At 38.4% G+C, this 24,714-nt stretch overlaps 1 protein-coding gene across 1 annotated transcript in view; it reads right to left on the reverse strand.

The window, feature by feature from the left end:
• Positions 1–4,867, reverse strand: part of FIGN (fidgetin, microtubule severing factor) — a 114,426-nt gene extending 109,559 nt beyond the window's left edge. The window contains exons 1-2 of the mRNA XM_061200811.1: positions 4,728–4,867; positions 3,785–3,954 (exon numbers count right to left, since the gene is read on the reverse strand). Of these exons, the coding sequence (XP_061056794.1) occupies positions 3,785–3,809 (25 nt within the window). The 5' untranslated portion in view covers positions 3,810–3,954; positions 4,728–4,867. The remainder of the gene's footprint in view (positions 1–3,784; positions 3,955–4,727) is intronic.
• Between the last annotated feature and the right edge of the window lie 19,847 nt (positions 4,868–24,714).

The following is a 24,714-nucleotide window of genomic DNA, read 5'->3' on the forward strand; positions in this document are numbered from 1 at the left end:
TCATTCAAGGCATCCAAACACTCACAGCCAAAAACAGGGAATTATTAGCATAGCCGTCTTCACCTTGAGATGAAAATTCTGAAAAATGTTGCAGACACTTAAACTTTCAGGATCTGTCCCCATGCGTAAACTAAGCAAAATACTAAATTCTAAAAGGTGACATGCCAAAGCTCAGGAAAAAAAGAATTTACCTCTAATTATACTGCTCATGTGTTTTTTTTTCAGGTGGCTAATATTTTAAACTACCTTAGAAACGTCAAATTATAATACAGATGGTCTCTAGATTCTTGGAAGTACTACTCCCTTTCTCCCCTCTGGTCATACTCTTGTACTAGCTAAAAGTAATTAACAAAAATTTTGCTCTCTTGTATGACTATCAGAAGTACCAGCCTCCAAAGTTCCTGCCTGACATGAATAAAAACAACAGAAAGATTTTCTATTTATGGTAAAAAAAAAAAGTACTGGAAACTCAACCGCAGGAGTCTTTAATATAACTGAGGAAAAAACTCTATGTTTTCACTCAGAGATATTTTTAAGAATTTCACTGATTCGGTGCAGTCAGGAAAAAGAAAAATATTCCATTTTCAAAAAAGACGGTTCCTGAAATAATTCTAAAGTGACCCTATAAACTGTCTTTTTAGGAGAAGAAAAAAGAAAGTCAACTCACACATACAGCTTCCAAACAGAAGTCTTACCCTCTTCCAGGAAAACAACAATGAGACTTTATTACCCTGCTATGATTCTTTCATTTCAGACATGATTAATTAGCAAGTATTACACTTCCCAAAACTCCCACCACACTCTTTGTGATCCATCAGCCTAGTTGTTGATAGACCCATGTGAAATGGCAAGTAGCCACCAGCAGTGAAAGACAAGTATCCAAAAACTCTATTTCAAAGAAGGAACACCTCTCTCCTAGCTTTGCCTCCCAAAATGAAACAAGCTGCTTTTAACTGCTTTCACGAAAAAAAATTTTTTTCTTAAGTTGGTCATTTTCTTAATAATACCATTTAAAATTCAAATAATGCATGCAACATATTCAGTATTTAAGAATACATGGCATATTTAATCTGCTGCCTACCTATATTTTTAAGCTGAAATTCTGAAAGACTTGTGAGTTCCTATAGTTTATATTGATAATGATCCACATGCACAGTTAATAAACAATAAAGATGATATGAGCAAGCATGTTTTGGGAAATGGTTTTCATAGGAAAAAATGTTTCTTCCCCCACTAAAAGCTATTATGTCACACATGTAATGAAGATGCGAAACAGAAATACAGGACTAAAAGGCAACACGAAGAGAAGAGAGCCACTGTACAATCTGAGTGAATGAAAACTCTGATTCTCTGTATATTGTTCTAAAACACTGTTTCAACATAATTTTCCCTTTAAAACAATCATTTTCAAAATGTCCATGTGAACCAAGAATCTGGCCATAACTGAATGTACTATAAATATGTATTTGAACAACTGTCAATTTATAAAGGCTGGGGTTTCCTCTTAAACCTTTCAACCGTTACGACCAAAAAACTTCACACATAGTACAATACTAATAAATAGATCTTGTTGGTCCCAGGAAACATTTTTTAAAATCTATTCTGGTCAAAATATCCTTGCTTTTTTTTTCTGTTCTATTAAATTTAGGATCAAAAACATCAAAGCAGCTTCCACCTCGGACCTAACTTTTAGAGGATCAATGTGACAAGGCAGTCCCTGATAGATGTTTCTCTTGATAAACGACTTGTTCAAAAGAGACATTGTAGCTTTCATTTCCTGACCACAACACACTTTTAATTTGCAACAGCAGAGCTGCCAGAGTGTGAACCCTTGCCCACTTCCCAGCCTTTTAGGTTTGTAGCTCTGGTTCCTATAGGCCACACATTTGAGACAAACAAAATCTAAAAATAATCAGAGTAATAGAATTACAAAACAGGAGCCACTTATGCCACTCTATACATATGCACAAGTGTCTACTTTATAGATTACATATAAACTTTGCCTCTGCAGAATTCTAGTGTATAAAAACAAGCTTCCTGAATGAATATCACTTGCACAACTGGGCATTTAAACACAGAGGGAAATAAATTATGTGACTATTATTTAATAGTAAGCAGAGACTCGGGGGGTAATTTATACACTTAAATCTGCTGTTAAATGTCGTGAATTATATGATTGCCTACCCCAACGTGTTTTTTACATATTACTGCAATAATTACTATTACTACTACCCAGAAATCACATTTAAGTATCAATAAGGTGAACAGTCAAACCATCCAATTTCTGTTCTCAGCACATTGTCCGAGCTCCGATTTAAAATTTATAAATGTAATATCCTCCTCATCACAGGCAGCAGCCCAATCTGCTCTGAATATATATTACAGCTTTAACATCACAGAGGGAAATCGCCCATCTGGCAATCCCATTCGCTCCAACAGCTCCGGGGGAAAAAAGCTGTGCTCTCTCCTCCTTAAAACATTTCTCAGGGCAAATTATGTGCATCTAAAATAAACAGTCTTCTTATTGATCGCTTCAAAGTCAACAAGTTCCAAATGCAAAATTCAATCAAATCCTTCCTATCATGTAAGAGCGGTGTGTGTTTAGCTCAACAGTCACCAGAGTCCAACCAGAAGTGTCTGTCGCGCATCGGCTCTTATAGTCCCTTTCCTTGTATTCACGTTTGTGTTATGAGAGAGCAGTAACCACGGCCACATTACAGACCCCTGGCAGCTATCCCCACTGCTATTTCTTTCTTTCATATTCTCCCTTTCCTCCTTTCTCTCTTTTCAGGGTGAATGCATGGTGGTGGGGTATAATACGTAACAAAAACAAAAACAAAAAAAACTTTAAAGTGGACATATCCTTTGGTTATGCAAAATACTTTTTAACATCTTTTTGTTGTTTCTCCCTCCTAGTCTTAATTGAATATCACAAAGTGTACACACGGTCACAAGAGCTATTGAAAACCCCCTCTCACTCCATTTATCTGACCTCTTTTTTTTTTTTTTTTGGTAAAGAAAGAGGAAAGAGAGATTTCAAACAAAGTCAATTTCAGTGCCTGCTTATTTAATTCTGTCACAGGTTAAAAGTAAAAAGCGCTGACAGGCAGACAAGTGAATGGCAAGGAAAAAAACAAAACAAAACCCTACCACTGTTCCTTAAAAGGCATTAAGGACTTTAAGCAATCAAAATACATTTTTTATTTTCATGTAAAAGATATCCCTTCACTCACCCACCCCCCCAAAAAAAACCACACTCAGAAGAAGTGATTACTCCACAAAGTGCAATCATTGAGAGAGCAGAGAGTCAAATTGCATTAATAGATTGAGAAAAAAAAATTTCATCCACTTCTGTGTGTGTACATATATACATACACTTTCATTAGTAAGGAGTCTTTCCCCGCACTCCCGCCCTCTCCCCTCTCCAACCCAGCCCCCTCCCCAAAAAAACTGCACACTGAGTTTAACTAATTTACATACCATTTGACTTCAGCGGTTATATAGTGCATTACTAGTAACATGCAACTTTGGGATTACAGCTAAAACCCATAAAGGTGGACTCCAGCAATCTATTAATCAAAACTGAAATATACAAACAAGCGATAGCAAAAGCAAACAAGCATTTTGACAGATTAAAATATACATTATACATATATATATTTTAGAAGGAATTATATATCATGAGCAGCTCCTTCCTAAGCAGAGCCTTCAGTGGTTTTATCATGCTATTTAATTTGTCTTTCCTATTTAGATGCAAAGGAAGTAAATTCCAAAACTGACATACCATAAACACTGGTGCTACTGATCATTTCTTGCTGGCAGCACAAAAAGCTGAATTGGATTTCTCACAAGCAGGAATTCCAAAGGTTGCTTTTCATTAAAGCCACTTTTCCTCTCAGCTATCAAATGTCACTGCCTTGAAACGTGGGCCCTTTCGTCAGGTATTCATTTAACCTACATGCATATAATTAAGGGGGAAAGCAACATCAACAAAAAGGGGATCTCAGATCACAGGAGAAGAAAGAAAGGAAAAAAAGCACATGACCAGGAATGCAAGTCCATGTCAATTTCACTCACTCCCATTGAAACTAACAAGAGCTCCGGGGAGGACGGTAATAGGATCAGTGGATTGTATATACCATTAAATTATACATCTTTCTCTCCCGTTCCTTGCCAACAATACGCCCACCACGCTGTACCCCCTCCAAGATGATGTGCTTACATTTTTCTGCAACCGATCTTCTGACATATTCACGTTCCTCCAGCCACGAGATTGTAATTTAACCTCAACTTTTTGTGTGTGCAAGATTCTTATTTACACTTCTTATTTACTTAGAAGTTAGTTCCCGAAGAAAGTCTAGCCCCACCCTATGGCTTCGCTTTCTTATTTTTTATCTTTGAAGTAAAAAAGATAGTAATAAGTAAGCCCAATATAGCGGAAAACGAGGTTCTTGCAATCGCGAACTCTTAATCCCACACTATTGTTACAATGATTAAGCAGCAAAAATATGCATTATAATGTTTCAGGGCTACTTTGTACAGAGAAATTAGACAGCAGGTTGGCGTACAGAATAGAAACGAGTGCAAATTAAATTTAATGTTTACGGCACAACTCGAAGATCTCTTTTCATTACGGTCTTGGATTTATTTATATTCTTTAAAAATTAAACAAACAAAAACAAAAACAAATTTAAACAGCTGGTGGAAAACTACGAAGCTCCTCTTACCTGAACGCGCGGAGCGAAAACCCGATAGGTTAGCGTAGCATCGATCCGATGTGTTTGCTGATGAATGGAAGCTAGGGTTAAGTGAAGGTGCCTATGATTTGAAATCATTCCAAGTTTTTGAAGGGAAGACGGACTGCAGCCTCTGCCATGTTGGAATTTCAAACCCAAAACAGCTGCTTGGAAGGAGCCAGCATGCCAGAGGCTGGGCGCAGGCGCAGAGCGCCGCCGAGCCAAATTCAAATCACTTTCACACTAAGAGCCAAAGATCAGTTTTCAAAGGAGAGAGGGAGAAAGAGACGGAGGCTGCCGCGAGGGAGAGAAGACGGGAGGCAGTGGCGAGAGGCGGGCAGTGGAGAGAGACGGGCAGCGGCAGGACCGGGAGGGAGAGGGAGAGGCGCACGGAGCCCGCGGAGCTGGAGGGGGAGAAAGGAGGCGGGAGGCGAGCGGCGAGCGAGCTAGAGACGCGCCAGAGATTCATGGGCAGGGAGGGCTCAATGGCCGCGCCGCGCCGGCCGGCCGGCCGCTCGGGTCATGTTACACGGCCGGGGCCGCGGCGGCCGCCCAGCCTCGCCAACGCGCTCACGCGGCCCGGAGGGGGCCCCGAGGTCATGATTACGAGCGCGGGGACCGGGAGCTCTGGCGGCCCGCACTCTCAGGCGGCCCAACCTGGGGAAAGGGGAGCGACGCCTCGGGAGGGAAGGGGCCTTTCTTTCCCACGCGTGACCGGCCGGCCCTGGCGCTCCTAACCCGCCTTAAAGGGCTCTCCGGCACGCCGCCCCTCCCCGCCCGCTCCAGGCCCTCTCGACAGCTGCGGCCGGTTCAGCTTTCCCCACCCCCAAGACTCGCGCACAGGACGGGATCTGGCCCAGAGAGCCGGGACCTCGCCCGCGCTCTCCCCTGGGCCCCCAGCACCAGCCAGAAAATGACTTTATCTGCCAAGAGGAGGCAACTTCGGGGCGGGGGGGGGGGGGCGGGAATCCGAATTAACCCAGCTCCCCTCCCCCGCTGCCCTGTGAATCAATAAAATCCGGAGTGGCTAGGTGTGCGGTCCACTCTTCCGCTCTCTGGCTCCCCTCCCTACCTCCCCCAGGCGGCTCGGGCAGGGGAAAGCAGCGCCCGGGGGCCCCTGGGGCGGGCGGCTGGTGCGCAGGCACAGACGTTAGGCTTCTGCTTTCCCAGCCCCCTTCTATGGAGCAATCTAGGGACCCAGGAGTGGGAAGAGAGTAGGGGCTTTGTGGCGCTGAGAGCTGAAGAAGAATGAAATGTGCAGTTGAGTGTGTTGCTGCATCCCAGGGAGCGATGCAGTGCTGATTGTCTGTTGCTGAGATAGCCTTTTGTTCGGAACATAAGGTTTAAGAAACACGCACACGTTTTCTGGGGTCTCTTGTTAGATGTAAATGTGCTGCATCCAGACGCTTACTATGCAGTGTAAGCTCAGTTGGTTTACTAATCACCCCGCCCCACCCCCAAACAACCAGAATCATTTGAATGGGAACCTCATTCAGACTTCTAGGCTGCGAGTATTGCCTTCAACCTATTTCATTCTAGACTAGCCAACCATCCAACTGAGATAATAAAGCAAAACAATAACATTTGATCATGATGTCTACGAGATAATGTGCCCGGCAAAGTTCTTTAGAAATTGTAATGAGGAAGAGAGTGAGTGGGGTAATAATTTCTCTTCGTTTACATTAAATAGGACTTTAATAGGTAAATGGTAAGTTTATACTCTGGCCTGGTGGACATCCGGTCCTCTATATTTCAAATAAGCTAAGAATGAAAGAGGCAAATTATATATTGGACCAGGAGCCCATCAAGCTGAAAATGTTATCTGTGAAGGCTGGAACTGAAAATATACTTGTTTAGGACTGACCCTCCTCATAACAAACGGTATTCACATTTCCCCCCGCTTCTCTGCTATAGATTTAATAGACTAAATTGCAGCTCTCCAGATGATGAAATGCAGCTTTTAAAATACACCAACTATATACTGCGAAATTAATTTCATTCTCCTTCTGTGATTTTCTTACCTTACGGATAGCTATTGAATGGATGCATTTAGCTAACACAAGAGAAAGAAAAATGATTTTAGTTAAATCTAGGTAGTTGACAGAATTTAAAAGACAAGAAAAGGTGATTCAAAATCTTACTAAGTATTTCTAGGGAATGAAATCTCTATTTGGAATAGACTTGACCTTTCTGTGCTTTTTTTAAAGAAAAACAGGCTTCAAAATACAACAGAAGAACTTTATTCTGATCTAACAGAGAACACTGAAGCCCCTTTAGTTATATTTTACAAGATAGCTTTGAAAATGATATTATGAGAAGTTGCCCATTGGATTTCACCACAAAGGAATAAGTGTAGGAAAGTATCTATGGGTCACTGTTGGATTGAGTACAGATGAATTAAACAACAACAACTGTGAAGAATTTATAATTTCAGTTATTGCCCATGTGGAGAATGCTGATGAGAAGTCCTCTGTGCAATTCAAGCAAAACTGCTCTGTCCTTGTTTGTTAAAAAAAAAAGTTCAAAGCTCATCAATCTTTAACACTAAATTCCTAGTACTGAATTTACAGTTCCTCATGTAAACCAAAATACTGAATAAAATAGAAATAATGGAATGACCACTTGAGTAAAAAACAATGTATTTTGATGATCGACTTAAAGAAATTCATTTTCAATATTTACAACAAAATAAGCCCAACTTTTAAAAAGGGGCAGAAAAAGTGTGGTTCGCATAAGTTTATTAATAGATAAGTAGTACTTTTTTCAATTCTCTTATATATTCATTTGAAATACAGATTATAAAATCCATTGTTCAACATACAAATGAACATAATTAACTTGGAATCAAAGAAAGGGAATCTATTCAAAACAGCACTGCTTATATTTACACAGTTTCCAAAGTGTCCAAAATTACATAGACTCCCAGGAAAAAAAAGCTTATATAATAAAATGTTATGGGATTTGCACGACTAATAAAATCCACAGTGGAGTTTGTCATCCCACTATTTCTAGCTTGCTTGCTTTCTTTCTTTTTAGGTATGGATAAAGCTTGCTTTTCTTCAATTACATTTTGCAGAGGAATATGAAACTTTGTTTTTCAAAAAGATTCAGTCTTTGCAAAACTAGTACAACGTTTAGTTTTTGTTGTCTTAATGAAACTATTTGTAATGTTGTAATACGATTAAGTAGCATTTTAATAGTCACCATATTCTATCTATATTTTTTAAAGTTTTATTCAAAAGAAATGTTTTTGGTTGTAACTGATACCTACCTCTATAACATATTTTACAAAACTTTTCTTGTGATGCCATGAAAACAAGAAATTGTCTTTAAAGAAAGCTGATTGACTAGTCAAGTAAACAGTTAATTCAATGAAAAACTGTGCTAATTTTTTCCCACTGCATTATATACATTGCTTATCTCTTTTACTTTTTTAATGTAGAGAGGATATATATAATGAATTTCTAATACACAGTATATTCTGACTTGGGCTTTTCAAGAAAATCAAAAGAAAAATAAACGTAAGTATCCTTTTTTCCTTCAGGAGTGTGTGTGTTTGTGTGTGTGTGTGTTCCTCTCAAGCTAATTCAGAGGGAAAAATTCTTTTACTTTTTCCTGTTCTTATTCTCACTACACATATAAACAACAACAATCAAAGTGAAGGGTAGGGAAATAAGCAAGGTGATACTGAATGGGATTTTGCAGATGACCATGTGTTTGTCTGCACTGGACTAAGGATAATTTGACCCAGGTTAAACACAAAGATGTGCTTTACCTATGTAACGGGAGAGGAAAGAGAAAGGAAAAGATGAGGTTAGAGAGAGTGTAGAGAAGATGAGGGAGATGAGGGTGACAAGATGCTTTACAGAGAAAAACAAGTTTCTATAATGTTTGGTTTATTAAGAAATGCTCAACACAATTCAATTTAACTTTTAAAACTGCTTTTTAGTTTCAAACTCAAGGGCTAACTATTTTAATAAAACATTAAACCAGTAATATCTTCTTCCAAACTACTGTTTCAAAAAACATTCCAAGACTTAGAGCTGTTTACTAGACCTACATAATTTTTTCATATTGCTCACAAAATCTGAAGTTAGTCTTACAATAATGCAAATTACTGGCACAGTAATTTTTTAATGTTTCCATAAAATTGCAGTTTAAGGATCTTCATTTGCACTTCAATTAAGACTACTGAGAAGTTCTTATGCACTACCCCACCTCCTCAAAAAAAAAAACAAAAAAACTAGTGAAGACCTTGACCTCATTTTTGTGAAATTACTCAATTTGTTAGAATTACACTTGAATACAGGTACTGTCAAATAGTATTAGAGTGGTCCATATATCTCCTCCATGATCTAACCCTACAGTGGAGAGACAACCGGAAAATCCTGTGATAGGTTCACCAGAGATGTTTTCTTGGTTTTGCAAAAGTGTCTTCTTCTAATAACCTGAGGATTATATTTTTTCATTCACTCTTTAAATGGTGGTACTTTGTATATTTGCTGCAACCTCTGCCTGATTTTGCATGACTCTGTTTCATTTAGGAAGCACATACTGAACACTTACTGTGGTTAAAAGTATTGCACTAAAACTTGCAGAGGATTTAAAAGAAAACTGACATTAACATTTTATGGATGTGCACAGATAAATATAGTTCAAAGTGAATGTTGCACTACAGTAATAAGTGACTCAAAAAGAGGTTCTGTCCAGAAGATACGGGTTCTTTCAAGAAGGAGAGGGCAGTTTTCCTGGCCTTTGTAGTCTTAATCTTGATTTTCCAATACAACAAACCGCTTGTAGTTTGCATATACCATGTCGTCTGTTCCCTTTGTGCCTTGTTTTTCATTGTGCAACCTCGTTTGCCCTCCTCTTCTGTGAGCTAACTCCCTGCAGACTCTCAGCACCTATCTCCTCCAAGGAGACTTCCCAGCCTTCCTAGGGGCACTTCAGTATCTTTCCTCTGGGCTCTTTTCAGACTCTGTATCTCTCTCTCTGCATTATCACATCATTTAAAAAGTATCTTTGTGTTTGAGCACTCTGTTAGATTGTAAGCTTCTTGAGGGCAGGCAATCATTGTAACTTCCATCTTTGTTTTGTTTTTGGTTTTGCTTTTGTTTTCTCCCCAGTGCTTAAAATAGTGACAATAAACATTTAGTGATTGAGGAAAATTATTATTGAGGAAATTAACGAGTTGACAAGTAGAGGAAATAGGGATTCACAAAGGCAGTGGGGAAGGAAACTATTGGGGCCTTTGCAGGAAACAGCATATAATCTAGTTCCATTGAGCCTTTGCTGTACACAGGCACAAAGGGGGAAATAAGGATGGGAATGAGAATGGGGGATGCATTATGGAGGAACTTCATTCTGTCCTTGGATGAGAGGTTTGCATTTCAGTAGGTAGGTAATAGGAAGCTCTGGAAGGTTTTGAAGCCAGAGATTTATGAGGTCTGAGGCCTGCTTTAAGAAGATATAGCTAATAGAACTGGAAACGGGGAGACCGGCTGGGAAGTTATTGCAATGGTCTATCATTTTCTGGTCCCTCAAACTGTCAATCCTTCTTGTAGGGTTTGGTGAAATGATTCCTTGCCTTTTTTATAGATGGTCTGTCTGTATTGATTGCTCAATACTACACATTCATTTTGTAATATAACAAAATGTCAGTGTGTTTAAAGGCATTCATTTAATGTCAAAGATATAAAAAGGTACAATACATTGGAATGGAATGTTTTCCTTCCTCAACCTGCACATAGTCTTTCTTCTCATTATTTCACCTCCCCCTACTCACCACCACCACTGCCACTTTACAATTAGTTCCACTCAGCCTGTGCTTTTAGCTTAGCAGGTATTTCATTTTCAAGGGAAGTAATGCCTGAAGATAAGAAAAGTTCCTCCCTGGAGTATGTGTGAGCAAGCAAAATAAGCAAAGTGAATTTGGTTTTTATATACTGGATAAAAGTATAGATGCACATTTCCTTCATTGAAAGTATATTAAAGTTTCCTAAACAGGATTTTTAATTCATTTAAAACGGCATGAGGTTAGGTGGGCTGTTGGTGCTTTGAATTAATGTGCAAGCTGTTAATCTCCATAGACCTGGATTTAAAATTAGACAAAGCAATAATTAGTTTGGCACCATCATTTCACTACCCAGAGGGTAATAATGTAGGTCATAAAATACTACAGCCTGGCACAAGTTTTTTTGTACAAAACAAGGATCTAGTATTAGGTGGTGTGGAAAAAAAAAAAAAAAAGATCGTCACTCGGAAGTACAATGGCTTAGTTTTTGATGTATGTTCCACTATTCCTAAAGAGCCCCAAATTCAGAAATTCTTATCAGGTTTTCCTGTTTAAGAAGAGTCTTTCCCATTTAAGTGATACAAAGAAATCTTCTCAGCTTCCCTCAGTAGCTGGTGTTTGCTGCCCACTCCCCACCCCATAATATGTTTCCACACAGCATTTGTGTATTTAGCCACAGAATTAATTTACACTACACTTTTATTTTGCTGTAGTTATTTTCCCCATCAGTTTGCCATTTTGTTAAATTATAAAAATTGCATACTATAAACATTTTTAAAAAAAGTGTTGCTTTCAAGGAAGTGCTTACCATACATACCTTGATTTGTTTTCATGGCAAATGACTACTGGCAATATCAATAATTCAAGAACAGAAACAATGAAAATACAGAGGAATTGCATTTGGATACTTCTTCCTGTCAATCATCTTTGCCAGATTCCTATTTGAACATTTGGAAAATGAGGAAGACATCAGATCTAGCCTTAAGTATGAGTAATAGTTTTCTGTTTCCTTACACTGCTCATCCCAACTGAGCTTTGAAAGCACAGGTATCTTGGATGTCTCTGCGTAGCTTAATATTTCAAGCTATGGAAATAATGTTTTAATATTGCATTGAAAATATATTTCATACAATATACATGTACAGACTTTCTACTTTACATAAAGCAATATGCATGCACCTGTGTTTATCTATAGAGACTGTTCGATGTATTAGATGAGTACATTCACAAATCATTTACGTTGAGCTTTTCTTTCAAGTGATGTGAGCTACTGATACAAACTTGCTAATGATAATTATAGAACTGATGCTGATTTAGTCATTTCAAAAAAGCCACGGAGGCATAATTAGTGTCTGAATGGCCTCAATATTGCATTATTAGGAGGCTAGGGTGAAACTTGAAATGAGAACATCAAGGCTGATAACAGAAAAGAAAACATGAAATACATACATAATTCATTCTGAGATATTATAAAGGTTTATAACCAGAAACAATAATTTGCAGAAAGCATCTCATGTACTGGAGCCAACTGCAATCATTTGGTCAACCTGTTAAAGATCAAATAGTATATTCTTAGCTATTCTCAGTGGTGTCTTTGTAATAAAGTAGCAGCAAACAGACACTGTTTGCTTCTGGTCACTTTTAAAGAATGTTCAGTTCATCAGTAGGGACTTTAATCTCAACCTTAATAGAGTACAAAAGCAGCCTTGTTCCTGTGCTTCTCTCCTTAAGGCCACAAGCCATGTGCGTTTTTTTAAATTCAAAAGAAGAAAAATAAAATTCTTCTGAGAACACTAAATACTGTGTTTTTTCCCAGACAGTAATTTTCATTCACCTTCCCTTTTTTTCCATACTTCTCTTCTCCCTCTTCTTCTTGCGGATACACAAATGTTTCACCATACTTCACGGTCATCACTGGAGTGAGCACATGCAGATACCTACGAAGTATCCCCTGCCTTGGACCCCTGCCAGGCCAACCATTATCAAGTGACCTGATGTGCCTGTTGACTAGAGCATTAAAACTCAAAAGCCTCCCCCCCTTTTGGTACTCGCTTCTATTAGGGGGCAAAAGATATGAAGAATGGCTCTCAAATCATGTAAAACATAGAAACGGATTGCAACCTTAGTCATTCTTTCCCCTTAGCATAGGTACACAGGTAATCAGATGAAGGCATCTTTAAATATAAACTGTTTGCTATCTAAAATGTCTGCTTCCAATGTGGTTGTCACTGCTGTTATTATTACAGTTTCCAAAAATGACAAGTTTGGGTTGTATTGCATAGGAGGAATCTGGGCTGTAGTTTAATACTTACCATGAATATGTATAAATATTGTCCTCCGTTTTCTAAAGAGGTGTCATACTTACAGAACAATTGGATTTTCAACTGTCTGGGTGAAGAGAGGGTGAAGAGAACCATAAGTAACCAGGATGTTAGTTATGGAAGTGGAAAGAATAAACCCTTGGATGCAGGTTGGGGTATTATGTGAATCAAATACGGTGCATGAGACCAGACTATATTCTGGTCTCCCAACTACCACAGCCAATCAATCAACAATAAAAAACAATAGAACAAAACAAAAAAGAAACCCAAAAAACAATAAAATAAACAAACAAAAAAAACCAATAAAGTTGATTTATTTACTAAGTCTCTCCACCCTCCCACAATATCTGGTGAACACTGAATGTTAACTATGTCTTTGCTAATTTCAGAGTCATTGACTTGCAGTCCCCTATGAGACGGGTGGGACTATCAAAAAGCTGGGTTTTTACACTTCCTGGTCACTAACTACAAGAAGTTACAGAGCCTTTCTATTCCACCTTTTCCACATTGATGAGTGAAGTAGCCAAATTCATGATTTCATTAAGGATGCTTTTGGCTGCAAATAAAAGAAGGAACAACTAACAGTAGCTTAAGTACTAAACAATTTATTATCTCTCAATAGAAATTTGTGAGTAGGGAAGTTCCTGGATGTCTACTCTACTGTCTTGATAGTGATATTTCCTCTACATTACAGGACTACAGCTTCAGATGTCACTAGAGACTAGACTACATCCAATGGAAGAAGAGGACTGTTATTCTACATGCCTCTTTTAATTTCTAAGGAAAACCCTTTCAGAAGCCATCAGGGGATTTACTCGTACCATTATTGGGTCACATTTCTTTATTTAAACCATGACTGACAGGGGAGTGAGACCACTGGGACTGGCTTAAATTAATCATAAATCGGTTCCTGTGCTGAGAAAGGGGTCAACTATTGATAAACACAGAAACAAATGTGAAGTTCTCTCCTCAAGAAAGAAGAAACAGAAGGGTTGCTGTGGCAGAGTTTGTAGAATGGCTGTGCAAGGCCACCATTCTTTATAATACCAGGAATCCCATTTTTACCATGATTGCTGGGAATGGTGCCCCCTGGAGTTGTTGCACTGCACAACTGAAGTGTTTGCACATTACAACCTGTATATGAACAACAAATAGAGTCTAATTTACTTGCCATATTTTCTAGCCCAGTGGTATGGTTCTGAATCAGTTTTTTATGATCTAATTTATATCTTTATTTTAAGAACCTACTTTTCCTAAGTTTCAGTGGCTTATAGCACAGGTAAGCGGCCATGATTTCAGAAGTGATCAGGAGCCTGGGATGTGGACACTATTATTATGAACATGAATTAAAACATTTAAATGCTTTCCAACTTAAGCAAATAATAGAAATGCTGATTAGCTAAATATAATAGTAAAATGAATGAAAGCATTCAAATATTAACTTTCTTAAAGAATTTAAAGTAAAAAAGTCTATGGTCTGGCACATAGGAGACACTCAACTGTTGAATGATTGAATGAATGAATGGAGTTAAGCCCACCTAGAGAAGAAACAGCAAAGAGGTAAAATTAAGGCACTCCCTGCGAGTCCAACTAGCCATTCTTAGAACCTCGGAGATAAGAGGGAATTAAAAAATGCAACAGAAAAGATTTGGGATAGACACTGTTGCACCAGAAAAGAAGTCAAGCACTGGGGCATTAACAAGGTCCGTTACTGAATCTGGGGATTTTGAAGAAACACAACTTTTGCCTGTGATGACAAAGTAGAGAGAGTGAAGTTAAACTTATAAAATATCATTTCATTGCATTGACAGTGACAAAAATAATGACAGCTTTCACTTGAAATAATTTTCTATAGGATCGTTGTCAATGTTTACCTCCCAGAAGGAGGAAGGGGGGAAGGAAGTGGCTGGAGGCGGGGGAGGGAAGAGTATAAACACTGAATAATTTAAAATGTATAGAAGCATGACTTCAACTTTAAGAAATACGTACCTATATTGTTTCAAAAATAAAAACCATTATTTTAATGACTATAATTATACTTTTTAAAGCTAAACAATTGAGCAGCATGCTCATGTCAGACGCTGTGTAATGAAGGCCATTTGTGCGTCTGCTGCCATAGCGATAGCAACTTTCCTTCCTTCCCTTTCCATTTTTCCCTGTAATAGTCTTAATTCTTTTCTATTTCTATAATTACACATGCGCTAAATCTACTTTTATGGTAACAATATTCCACAAGGTTGGTGTTGGCTGTGTGTCACAGTGGCTGTAGTATTAGAGAACAACAAATATAGACAAAAGCTCTATAAGGAACCAATGGAACTTTATGATTCCTGTGCAGTCAAACTAGTCACCTTGCTAGTTCTAGATAATCTCAGTCTTCTCAATTTTTCTTAGTCTCTTGGAGATGCACTCAGTTAATTCAGGAATCTTCCTCTTCTCTTCATCCTTTCCTTCTTGTGAGGGGCATTCTAGGACCTGTTTTTGACACGGAGGCTGTGGTCCACACTCTGTCTTCCCTGAGGTTTACTTCATTCTCAGTCTTGGTGCTTCAACCTTTCTCGGATACATCTGCAGTCGGTATCTGTGGTCCTATCATGTGGTCTTCAGCTTGTACGATCTGAATGGCATCTGGTCAGGTTTCAAAGCATGTTTCCTCTTGTCCACTGAAATCCTCTCAGCTTTTCTGCATCCCTCTTAAAGGTTCTTTGAATATTTTCCCGTACCGTACTTGGTGCCTGCCTTCTGGGAGTCTGTCCTCAGACCTAATCCTGTAGATATCTTACTCACTCATTGCTCCTATTCCACAGGGACACCATGATTAGCACAAACTGTTCTGAGAAGGGAGAATGGGGAGGGTCCAGCAAGAACCCCATACCTATAGCTCAGCCCTATTAGTCTGCTCTCCCTTAATGATCAAACCTCTCCCCTTCCACCTGTGTCCTCATCCATCTCTTCCCCTTCTTTCAATCCAGATGAAGTTTTTGATCTTTTTTGTATTGGAAAAATAAATTTTTACTTCCTATTTTAACCTTTCCAACTCTGTTATTTTGGGTATAAACTCTCTTCCCTTACATCCATAAGGCTTTTTATTTGTAATTTTCAAGAAGTTCTCTCTCAGAATCCTTTGTCTTTTCTTTCTTTTTCAAGATTATTTGTCTCTATGCTTGGAACTCAAAGCTGAGATTTTGACTCTTATTTCTTCCTTAACTGTATAATCCCTCACTGGGAAGATGATGAATTGTGTGGGAAGGGTAATGTGGAGGATGTCCAGGGTAAGAAAGATCAGTTAATATCTCAAAATACGATCGTATTAACCCACCATTATTAGCTTGCTAGAGTGAAAGAAATCTTTAGAGAGAAACATCTCAATCCCCTCAGAAAAATAGCCAAGTATTAATTGCTCCCACATATTTTGCCAGCATGGCATTTAGAACCAATTGATATTTCAGTTACAAGCAGTACTGAACAGAACAAACATCTCCATTATGTTTTTTCCATTTTCTGCTGATTATTTGGCTGTTTGTATCTTCAACATTCTAAAAGTAATCTCTATGGATGAGCAAACTTGAATTTGCTGTGGGTCATACACCGAGGTAGGCCTTATTTATTTATAAACTTATTTTTGGCTGCTTTGGGTCTTCGTTGCTGTGCGTGGCAGGGGCTTTCTATAGTTGCGGCGAGAGGGGTGGCTACTCTTAGTTGCGGTGCGCTGGCTTCTCGTTGCGGCGGCTTCTCTTGTTGCGGCGGCTTCTCCTGTTGCGGAGCATGGGCTCTAGGCACACCGGCTTCAGTAGTTGTGGCGCATGGGCTTAGTTGCTCCATGGCATGTGGCATCTTCCTGGACCAGGGATCGAACCCGTGTCCCCTGCATTGGTAGGCGGATTCTTAACCATTGCGCCACCAGGGAAGTCCCCGTGGCAAGCTTTTTACCTAACTTATTTCACATAATTTTGGGGAAGGAGTTATTTTCATCCCTATTTTTAGGTAAGAAAACTGAGTCCCAAAGAGGATAAATAACTTGCACCAAGGGCAGAAATCCAGTGAACGGCAGAGCTAGGACTTACACCCAGTTATTCCAAGTCCTTGCAATTTTTATTACATCTAGCTCTTGTCCTGCTCACTTTCAGTGGTGTTTTATGCCCCTGTGCCTTGCCGAACATCACTGGAGTGTGTACACACCCAGAATCAGTGTCATGACTGCAAGGAAATTGCTCAATACTTTTCAGGCTTGTTCAGGCAAAATTTCCCATCCTAATTAGATTTGAAGTTACCCACTCATGCTGTAAAGCAGAGCTGAAACACTGTGCAGTGGAGTTCTTCTTGTTTATTGTTCAGTTAAACCGGTAGTTCTCGACTACATTTTTTCTGAAATGTCAACTGCTTATTAAGTTGATGGGGGTGAGGGGACAATAAGTCAGGCCAAATGTGTTTCTATGTTTTAACGCCCATTTTCTTTCATTTGTTTGAGAAATGTTCACGATTCAAAATATGTGAATTCTTTAGTAATTAAGTTTTTACTTGTTTCTTTTGCTAAACTAAAAATGATACACATTGAGAGTGACTTCAACGTCTTTCATAGATAGCTTTTCTGTTCCCTCTTCTACATCTTTCCCTTTTTTTCTTCTTATAACTGACTTTTTCTCTTAAATCACAGTTATCCTTTCCAGAAAATAAAGATATGCAATGTGGAATTCACTCAGGTCTGAGGTGAAAATTGAAACAGAATTATATATGTTTACATAATGTATTACAATATACATATACAAATTCAAATTGTGTTTCTAAGATCTTTGGTAAATGTAATGTCCTTTAGAAAAGTGGGCACTTCTACTTTTCCACCAAAACAAATGTAGAACTGTAGGACTAAGTCTCCATCTGCAGATAAATCATAGGACTAGAAAGGATATTTAGTATTCCTAAAGGCAACATTTCTCAAAGTATAGTCTCAACCCCCTGTATTAGATTCATCTAGGGGAGGTTATTGGATCCTATTCTAGACCAGCCAAATCAGAATCTTTTGGGGAGAATCATGGAATCTACTTTTAACATGCCCCCGTGACGATTCTTTAACATACTTAAATTTGAGGACTTTTTCCTTGTGGCGTAGCTCTAGACCACCCTCACCTTCGAGTGAGAAACACACTTATAAAGTTCCAAGGAGCTTGAATCCATTTACACTCAATCTATTTTCCTTTCCTTCCTTCCTCTATCAACTTCCTTCCTCCCTTCCGTCTTTTCTGTATAGATATATTGATAGATAGATATGTAGATGATGGAGAGAGAACAGAGAGAATTATCTGCTAGCAGATAATGGTTCCTCCTTCCTGAAACTTATTCCTTTTGCCCTTTTTGAGTACAGAAGGATCCTCCACATTCTTACACCCAGCAACACCTCAAGGCACAGCTAAGCCTTGCCTTCTTTATGGGTTCTTTCTTGTCTTAGCGGCTCTTCTCTTAATCTCCTCTCAAGGTCTTTTTGTCCCTCATTTCATAAACACCAACACTGTGCACAGAGCCATAAAATGCATGGGACCACCGTGAAGAGACATATTGGCCCTACCATTATATCTTTTTATTTTCACCATTATATCTTTTATCAGGGCATTTAATAACCGGATTTAAAATGATATTTACTTATTATTAACTGTTTTGATACCTACATCTTTTTATCCTTCATACTTAGCTAGACATGGATTACATGGCTGGTGGAGATGGAGATCACCTATGCAATGATCTTCAGTCTTTTCAGAGATAACCCTTGTTTATGCCTACGCACACATCATACTCACACACAGTTCTGGCTAAATATCAGTAGTCCTCCACATAAACAGATTAGACATCATTTACCCCATGAAGTCTTCCCAAATCACCAAATCTGAAGGAATTGTCCTTTTTATGTTTTGTGCTCCATTATACAGACTGTCTCTGACTTACGATGGTTCAATGTAAAATTTTTTGACTTTAGGATGGTGGGACAGTGATAAGCATTCACTAGAAATGATACTTCGAATTGTGATTTTTGATCTATTTCCTGGCTACTGATATGCGGTAGGATCCTCTCTTGTGATGCTGGTTAGCAGCAGTGAGCTCCTGAGGGTAAACAATGAAACACTTACAAGTGTTTTGTACCCATACAATCATTCTGTTTTTCACTTTCAGTACAGTTATTCAATAAATTACATGAGATATTCAACACTTTATTATAAAATAAGCTTTGTGTTAGATTATTTTGCCCAACTGTAGGCTAATGTCCGTGTTCTGAGCATGTGTAAGGTTGGCCAGGTTAAGCTATGATGTTTGGTAGGTTAGATGTATTTAAATGCATTTTCGACTTATGATATTTTCATGTTATGATGGGTTTATCAGAATATATCCCCATCATAAGTCAAGGAAGATCTGTATTGCCATTAAAAACACTATGTTAGTATCTTTTGTAGTCTCTTTCTTACCTCACAGGTCAAACACTTTAAGAACAGATATTATTTTTTATGATGTGATCAGAGCCCAAAACAATTCCTAGCACACAGTAGTTACTCATTAAAATCTGCTGAATAAATAATTAAAAATTTAATTATTTGAAATAAAAGCAAGTTTGTATTGCTGTGATTATAGCTATTATTCCTTGAGAATGGAAACCTATCTGTGAACATTGTAGGTATTCAATACATATCTGCTGAATAAATATTAAACCGATAAATAAATTGTTCAGAAATGTAACTAAATTCAGTTTACCATGAGGATCATCACATGCTGTTAAACACACTGATGCTATTAAGCACGTACACTTACACATATTCACACCCATGTATTTTCTTATAATACTTTATCATGAAACATCTTACACTTAATTCCATCCTTTTTAAACTGAGGAAAGAGAAAATATCTTATATAAAAATATCTTATATCAAAGTATTTACCTACTAAATACCATTCAGATGACCACACTATAGTGTGGAATCTGATTTTTAATGAGTGTGTATGTGTGTCTGTACATATTGGTCCATATCTATGTCTATGTAGTTTCTAACAATATATCTGTATATGCACATTTACCTATGAATATACATATATATATGCAAATATATGTATGTATGTGTGTGTGTATATACATATATAGCCATATAGTTTTTCAGGATATACATTTTGTAAATATAAATACAGAAAGGAGAGACAAAGAGCTATGTAGTTTTCAGGAACTACAGGATATTTAAGCAAATTCACATATTTCTTTGTAATATCAAAATTATGTTTGCTTTAGAATTACTATAGAATCGGGCATAGGAATTAATGTTGTAGGATAGTTATAACAGATTTATATTGTCAATTTTTTTTCCTTCTAGTTTCTTCTGCTGTTTTTCTTCTTTCCCCTCACCTACCCCTCTTGCTCTTTAAACAATTCTTCACCTCAAATATATACACAAATAACATACTGAGAAGGGCCAATGACTGAATCATGTACCTTTAGTGAGGTTCCAAGTAAAAAGATCTAGTGACAGGATGCTTGCTGGAACTTGTGTTTACCATATTTTCCTCATCATTATATTCTCAGGCAGATGGGTCAATAAAAGAACATATCTGGGGCTTCCCTGGTGGCGCAGCGGTTAGGAATCCGCCTGCCAATGCAGAGCACACGGGTTCGAGCCCTGGTCCGGGAGGATCCCACATGCCGCGGAGCAGCTAAGCCCGTGCGCCACAACTACTGAGCCTACGCTCTGGAGCCCATGCTCCGCAATGATAGAAGCCACCGCAATGAGAAGCCCGTGTACCTCAACGAAGAGTAGCCCCCGCTTACTGCAACTGGAGAAGGCCCGTGCGCAGCAACGAAGACCCAACGCAGCCAAAAATAAATAAATAAATAAATTTATAAAAGAACATATCTACATCTACAGAGAATGCATCCCCATCTTAACACTTGAACCTTCTTGCTGGGCTGAGCCACGAGCTACTAGTGATTTGATTGGTCACAAGTAAACAAGGGGACAGAGCTTCCTGACATTGGAAAATGCATGTGGGAATTTCCATCCAACGCTCATTCTTTCCATGGCAGGCGCCTTTGAGCTGAGCTGAAGGTGGCAGGATATTATTCTCTAGGACTGTACCTTAATTCTTCATAACCTACAAACAGAAATGAGTCAAGGTTTTGAACCAGTAACAGTAGTCTCCACTGTGTGTTCTACTCTATGTCAGTGAATGTGATCTCACCTGAGTAGATGCAGAGGTATAATTTGGTGCTCTTGACTCAGGAGGATCTCCTCATTGTAGAAAAAGAGCTGCTTGCTTCATTTTGCAGGTTATCACTCTAAACCCTGATATGCTTGGCATCTGTGTCCTCCTGAAATTGTCTTATTACCTTGTGAATGGGCACCATGCCATGCTAGCAGATGGACATAAAAATGCCAGAAACCTGGGCTGTGTGTCATTTTTGAGTTTGAGTGTCTAGAAATCTATGATATTTTAAATGCAGCTTTGGAGCTTGAAACACACTTGGAGAGAACACTAGCACGCTCAGGGGCTGGTCAAATAATAGTACTGTAACATGCCGATGGTAGACAATGGCAGGTATAGATCCTGTACCTCTTTCTTAATCTATCACTATCAAAATGTCGTATTTAATTGCTGGGAATTTGTTCTAAGAAACACCAAGAGCCATGTCTCAGATGGCAACACAGAGGAGAAATACCATGGGCTTTGTTGACCACAAATAAATTACTTAACCTCTCTGAACCTGTTTTATCATTTATAAGATGTGAATTGAGGCAACAAATTACATAGTGTTAGGTATTTGTATATGAACCTCACAGAGTTACTGTGCAAGTGAAATACGACACTTTTTAAGAAAGTGCTCTGTGAATTGTACAGTATCATTCAAATGATAGTTGTGAGCTATTTTTTTTTTTTTTTTTTTGCACCTGTTAGTAGCCCAGCTAAATTTCCTATTGCTGATTGCAGTTCTGAGGAAGAGAATGTCAAGACTAAATTTGGGTATCAGAAGTTGTTGTTACTGAGTTGCTGAGGAGAGGTTAATAGTGAGCTCTATTTTGGCGAAAAAAAATTTTCCCAACTTGGAAAGGGCTAGATAATAATGAGCTCTTCACTGGGCAGACAAGCAGCAGGGCAATTTGTAGACCACATTTATGCTGCCCAAGAACAGGGAAGAGGTGAGAAATTTTCTGGTGATTTAAGGCATTAAAGACCACTGATCCAGATCACTTGGGCCCCAAAGTGAAAATCTGAGCGTGAATTATTCAGAATGGCTCCCTCTGCAGATCAGGGGCCATTGACCCTAGATTTGCTTACACTGGTTTTGGACCTCTGTGCCCAAAAGATTTCTGCCATTGTTCCATTTGACTTATATTCAAATAAAGTTAAAAAACAAACACATGAAAAAGTAGCAATCCGAGACTAATTTTACATTTTTTGTGTGCAATATAATTTACTCAAGCGTATGAACGTGGATGAGAATGGCATCATTGCACAACTTGGATCATAGATGTTAAATAATAGAAAGCATAAAACTTCTGCCTCTATCAAGCTCTACAATCTGTGAAGTTGAGAGAATTTGGCACTGGGTTCCCAGCTGCTTTTCAGAAAATGCTTTGGTTATTACTGAGACTGGATTCTTCCCCTTTTTTTCTGCCAGTGAGCCAGTTTTATGCTTGTTGAATGAGGAAGAGGAGATGAAATATACAATGAGGGCCTCCCCCACAGAGCTCTGTGATTGTGACATAATATGAAAAAGTGATTTCTTCTTACAGGTGTGGCTCATCTCAAGGTAAAGCCCAATATGTGACTAATGAGCCTGAGAAGTTGGCACATACTTAAAAAAAAACACTCATATCAGAATCTTATATTGCTAATTGTTTTCCTAAGATTTTTCTCGTTTTTATTTCATGTACCAGTTTAAGTCTATGTTGGTTTGTTTCAGCTTTATGAAGTGCTCATATGTGAGGCAGACAAAAGTGGGGGAAAAAAATCTGTATTTTAATGAGTAAGTATTCAGCTGATAAACTACCACAGGCTGAGACAAGGGAATCCAAATGGTGATTATGTTCCAATGAAATTATTTCTTCAATTCATTATCTTTCTTTAAAATTTTTTCAACAATATTTGGAGAAAAATACATTCACAGGGGTAATAGGTTGAATTTTGTATTGAAACAATACAGCTCCCCTTTTAGGGAACTAATTCGATTGGAGAATAAAAATGATATTAATTATTGAATTAATGTTAACTTCTTAAGTTTAGGATAATTTTAAATATGCTTAAAGTAAAACAGCGCTGATTAATATTTTTCAAGTATTATTACGACAGGAATAAAAATAAATCAGATTAAAACTATACTAGGGCTTCCCTGGTGGCGCAGTGGTTGAGAATCTGCCTGCCAATGCAGGGGACACGGGTTCGAGCCCTGGTATGGGAAGATCCCACATGCCGCGGAGCAACTAGGTCCGTGAGCCACAACTACTGAGCCTGCGCGTCTGGAGCCTGTGCTCCAGAGAGGCCGTGATAGTGAGAGGCCCGCGCACCGCGATGAAGAGTGGCCCCCGCTTGCCACAACTAGAGAAAGCCCTCGCACAGAAACGAAGACCCAACACAGCCAAAAATAAATAAATAAATAAATAAATTTATTAAAAAAAAAAAAACTATACTAGTAGAGGATGGTTTCAATGAAACCGACATCACACATCAATTTACTGTCTGGTTCGACACATTAATTGTCTTTTTTACCACTAAGAGTCCCCCTAGGGAAACATAACAACAATAATAACAAAAATAATAAAAACAATTAAATATGCCCAATTAATTTGCACAATCTGAGCAATCGGCTTTGTATGTGTCAGACTGCTTATGAAGTGCTAGAAAACTCTGGAAATCAGAGGGTGGGGAGCATGTGCTTCTTTCTATAAGCCTCGTGCCCTCCCATTTAGCTGTTCTGACATGAGCTACATATTGGCATAACTATTACCGATATCTTTCTAACTGCTCTAATAACAAATTCTTGTTATTTCAAAGTGTCTCAACTGGTGGGTCAGTGCTAGTGATTAGAATAGCGTAAGTGTATGTAGACTTAGTACTGTAATTTAATTTCATTGTAAATATTGAGTAGTGTATTTCCATGTAGACCATGAGAATTGAGCTGTACTGTTCTAAGCAGTAAATGAACTCTGACACTTCTCCATCAGTCCCTATCTAGTAATTTTTTATGACTCCAAAATGAAACACCTTTTTTTAAGAAGTCTCTTTTTATTAGTATAATATAGTACACGGTATTCCTTCACTATATATATGCAGGTTGGAATGAAAATATTAGCAGTTGATGTTTGCAGAGTGTTTTAGGGCTTACAAAGCCTCTTCATCTACCCCATTCTATTTAAAAAAGAACTGGAGACTCAAGGGAGTTAAGTGATTTGTCTAAGATTCATAGTTTGGTGAGTGGCACAGAGCAGACTTGACATCTTCTGACCCTAAATCCCAGGCTTTTCCCAATGCTAAACCATTTTCCCTGCAGAGTGCTCAAGGTTAAGGGCTTTGAGGTCAATGAACTGGGTTTGAATCCCAACACTTGGATTAACTTTGGGTAAGACATTTAACATCTTAGTCCATGGAAACTGGAGAAACTCTCAGTAACAATCTTATAGAGTTGTGAGAATGAAACAAAATAACTTGCTGCTTTGCTCCTGGCACAGTGCCTGGCACATTGCAATCAACCAATAAATATTGGTTATTGTTAACATATACAGTCATGTGCTTACTTATGCTTACTAATCATCATTTGTGTATTTGTGTGTTTTGGCTTCCCTCAAGTCTAAACTTGTCTCTCGAGTTTCTCAAGGGAAGTAACTTTCATTTATATTCTCTGTAG

Source organism: Eubalaena glacialis, chromosome 1 (assembly GCF_028564815.1).
Source record: "Eubalaena glacialis isolate mEubGla1 chromosome 1, mEubGla1.1.hap2.+ XY, whole genome shotgun sequence".
NCBI classification, from domain to species: domain Eukaryota; kingdom Metazoa; phylum Chordata; class Mammalia; order Artiodactyla; family Balaenidae; genus Eubalaena; species Eubalaena glacialis.